Source organism: Sprattus sprattus (assembly GCF_963457725.1).
Source record: "Sprattus sprattus genome assembly, chromosome: 15".
Taxonomy (NCBI): domain Eukaryota; kingdom Metazoa; phylum Chordata; class Actinopteri; order Clupeiformes; family Clupeidae; genus Sprattus; species Sprattus sprattus.
In genome coordinates, this window is record NC_137913.1 from 8,540,490 (window position 1) to 8,543,439 (window position 2,950).

Consider the following 2,950-nt stretch of genomic DNA (forward strand, 5'->3'; position numbering starts at 1 on the left):
GCGCTAGACACAGCAAAGCAAGCTGATGTCGACATGTCTAGTGAGAAATCAAATTATGAGATATCAATGCCTCTAAAAGATGAAAAGGACTAAAAGAAGATCAGAAGATTTCCTTTCAGAGCATGCAGCCAACGAGGTATTTTGTCTGTTTGTTATTAACTTTTACTTTGTGTTATTTTTGAACGCTGTGTTTGCTAACTAGCTAACGTTGTCTTATGTGTTTGATACTGTGTATAACTTAGTTTTCAAGGTTTGATGTGGAGAAAAACCGTAGAGAAAACCATTTGCTGTCTGAATGTGCTTGGGAGGGAGTCACACTACCAGTTTTATCTAAAACATTGGACACAGCTATAGGCAATACTTTTGCTAATCATTTGCTAACATTAATCATTTTAGCATTTCTTAAGCGAGTGCTAGCTAGCATGAATCTTAACATTATTGTGTCAGCATAGCATTCCATTGTACCAAGGGTCACGTTAGTTGCATGATATGGCAATTAACTACGTTTTTTGTACTTTGAAGTGGGATATATAAGCTCTGGACAAAAATAAGAAAATGTGATTGATCACAATAATACATTTACCACAGTGAATGCTTTCCATTGCACTTTATTTTTTTTCAATCAAAGACTGAAATTCAGTCGGTTTTCACGTCAGAGGTAACAAAGCAGGAAAGTTTGACGCACAGTTCTGATACTTCAAATCAGAAGTTGCGAAGGTGCAATGTGGTATAGGCTAGTCTGTAAACACGATGTGGACTCAGAAGCTACAACTGTAGCTCTATTGTATAGCTAATGCACAGATTGGTTTATTCTAGAGTTTGGCCATAGAGTTTAGAAGGTCGACCGTAAGTAAAGTAAACAATTTTCCCTTCAACTGACAGGCCCATAATGTTATTATAAGTGTCTGACTACATGAAAAGGATCCCTACAGATATAGATCTATGTCTGTTCACCTCAGCAACTGGTGAAACTGGTGAAACAACAGGGGGCATCAGTATTTTACAACAGACCTGATTGATTTAGTGCTCCATCAATGCTCGGAATCAAAAGCTCCTCAAATTCCCAGAGTTTTTTGTCGACAAATAGCTGGTCTTTGGAGAGTTGTTTTTGCAGTGGCACCCTGACATGGATGATGCGGCATACATCGAACGGGACGGTGAGGACGAGTCCGAACTGTTTCAGCGTAGTGTGCACTGAAGTCTGTTCCACGCTCCGGGGGTCGACAAGCAGCTTGGTGGGGTTAAACATGTCCTTCCTGTCTGGTTCGCGGTAGACGTGCTCAAGGATGTTCCCACCAGGCACACTCCTCCACCGAGGGAGACGAAATCGGCCGCTGTCATCGAACTGCGTTTTGGGGAAGATGTGGTTCTCGACCCTGAAGACCCCTGCGTTGGGATGCTGCTGCTGTAATGTGCCCATTAACTTCTCCAGGTTGGCATGCTTGTAAGGCATAATTATCTCATCAATGTCATTCAGCAAGAGGTACTTTGACTGGTACATGTATCTGTATAAGCATTCGTTCAGAGTGGTCAGCTGTCCATAATAATGAATGTCCCCATGGTGTAAGTCATACCTCCACCCAGTAGAGGGCGTTAGGAACTTGTCTATTGGCCAAGGCACAACCTCCAGCATGCCCTCTTTTCTGTAGTACTTGAGAATTTTCTCAACGTCTGGGCCACAGCTGGTGTTGTAGATGACAACCCTCTGAACCCCTATAAGCTTGTACACCTCCATGGTTTGTGCAAACTGGAGGGCATTATTGTACTCTCCAAAAAGGTTAGATATGCATACAGTAAAGTTGTACTTAAATGATTCCTTGACCTCCTGGTTTTGGATTGTTAAAAATGTCAAATTGTGGATGTCGTTTGGGTTAGTTGTTATGCTGACACGTGTGGCTTGCTGCAACATTGGACTCATACACAACACATCTGAAGTCACAAAAGGAAAGCCGAAGTCATCACTGTGTAAGTCAACTTTTGCCTGTAAGTATGTGCACTGATTCAGAGCACCATCAGCCTTAGCATCAACGTTAGCAGTAGCATCAGCGTTAGTATCAGCCTTGGCATTGACATCAGCAAAAGTGTTGGCACATAGGACACAGTATAGCGGCTGGAGCTCCTGCCTGCAGATGATGCTGATCACCCTGATGGCCCCGCCCAGTCTGTGGTCCTTAAAGGCAGACACCATGAGGTGCCTGGAGCCTGGGATGGGGGTGATAGTGTCCGGGGGCAGTTTAGGCTCAGCTGAAGGTCGATTGCTGCTCATGAGGTTCACTAGGGTTATCTCTTGCATAGAGTCCGTGGGTGCCCGTTGCCATGGCTGCAGTGCAGACTGTACTGAGGCTGTCTCTCCATTCATCAGTGTTATCACGTGCTCCCACTTAAGCATCAGGAGGATGGTCAAGGCACCAAGGCCAACCAGCAGCGCCAGGTTCCTCTGTGTCATGTTTTCGCACTGGGATACAGCGTCTACACATCTCTGGAAAACATGGATAATTGCACTCATGAACTCTCCCATAACCACACACACCCACATGCTAATGAATACATTTAAACAAACTCTGACGTGTTCTTTGATTTAAAGAACACATTTACACAAGGAACACTGTTCCTCATTTACAAAGTTTTCTTTAATAACAAAAAATTAAACAAATTTTGATCGAATTTTGATCGCTATTATGATTTTTGGGTCAAACGATCTCCAAACCCATATAATGGAGTTGAAACGATTTATTTGGCATTTTTGTTGTACTGTAGGCCTAGAGATTTTCTGATAGAGATGGAAGTATATGCCACTGGCAGGAGGCGGTACATGCCAGTGAGCCGCAAATCAGCAGCATCGACCGTTGACAGCCAATTGCACAGACTTTCATGCAAAAACGACAGCACAGGCTTTAGCCAATCAGATCACGTTTCTGGTCACGTCTCAAGAGCGCAAAGCTTAAAACAA

The 2,950-nt window shown here is 43.5% G+C and overlaps 1 protein-coding gene across 1 annotated transcript; it reads right to left on the bottom strand.

Annotated features, from left to right (window-relative positions):
- Positions 1-1,000: 1,000 nt before the first annotated feature.
- LOC308376256 (uncharacterized protein) lies at positions 1,001-2,446 on the bottom strand (the record flags this gene model as incomplete). Its single annotated transcript, XM_080852551.1, has 1 exon — positions 1,001-2,446. One exon carries the CDS (start codon positions 2,444-2,446, stop codon positions 1,001-1,003), a length of 1,446 nt encoding a protein of 481 aa, XP_080708677.1.
- Positions 2,447-2,950: the final 504 nt, after the last annotated feature.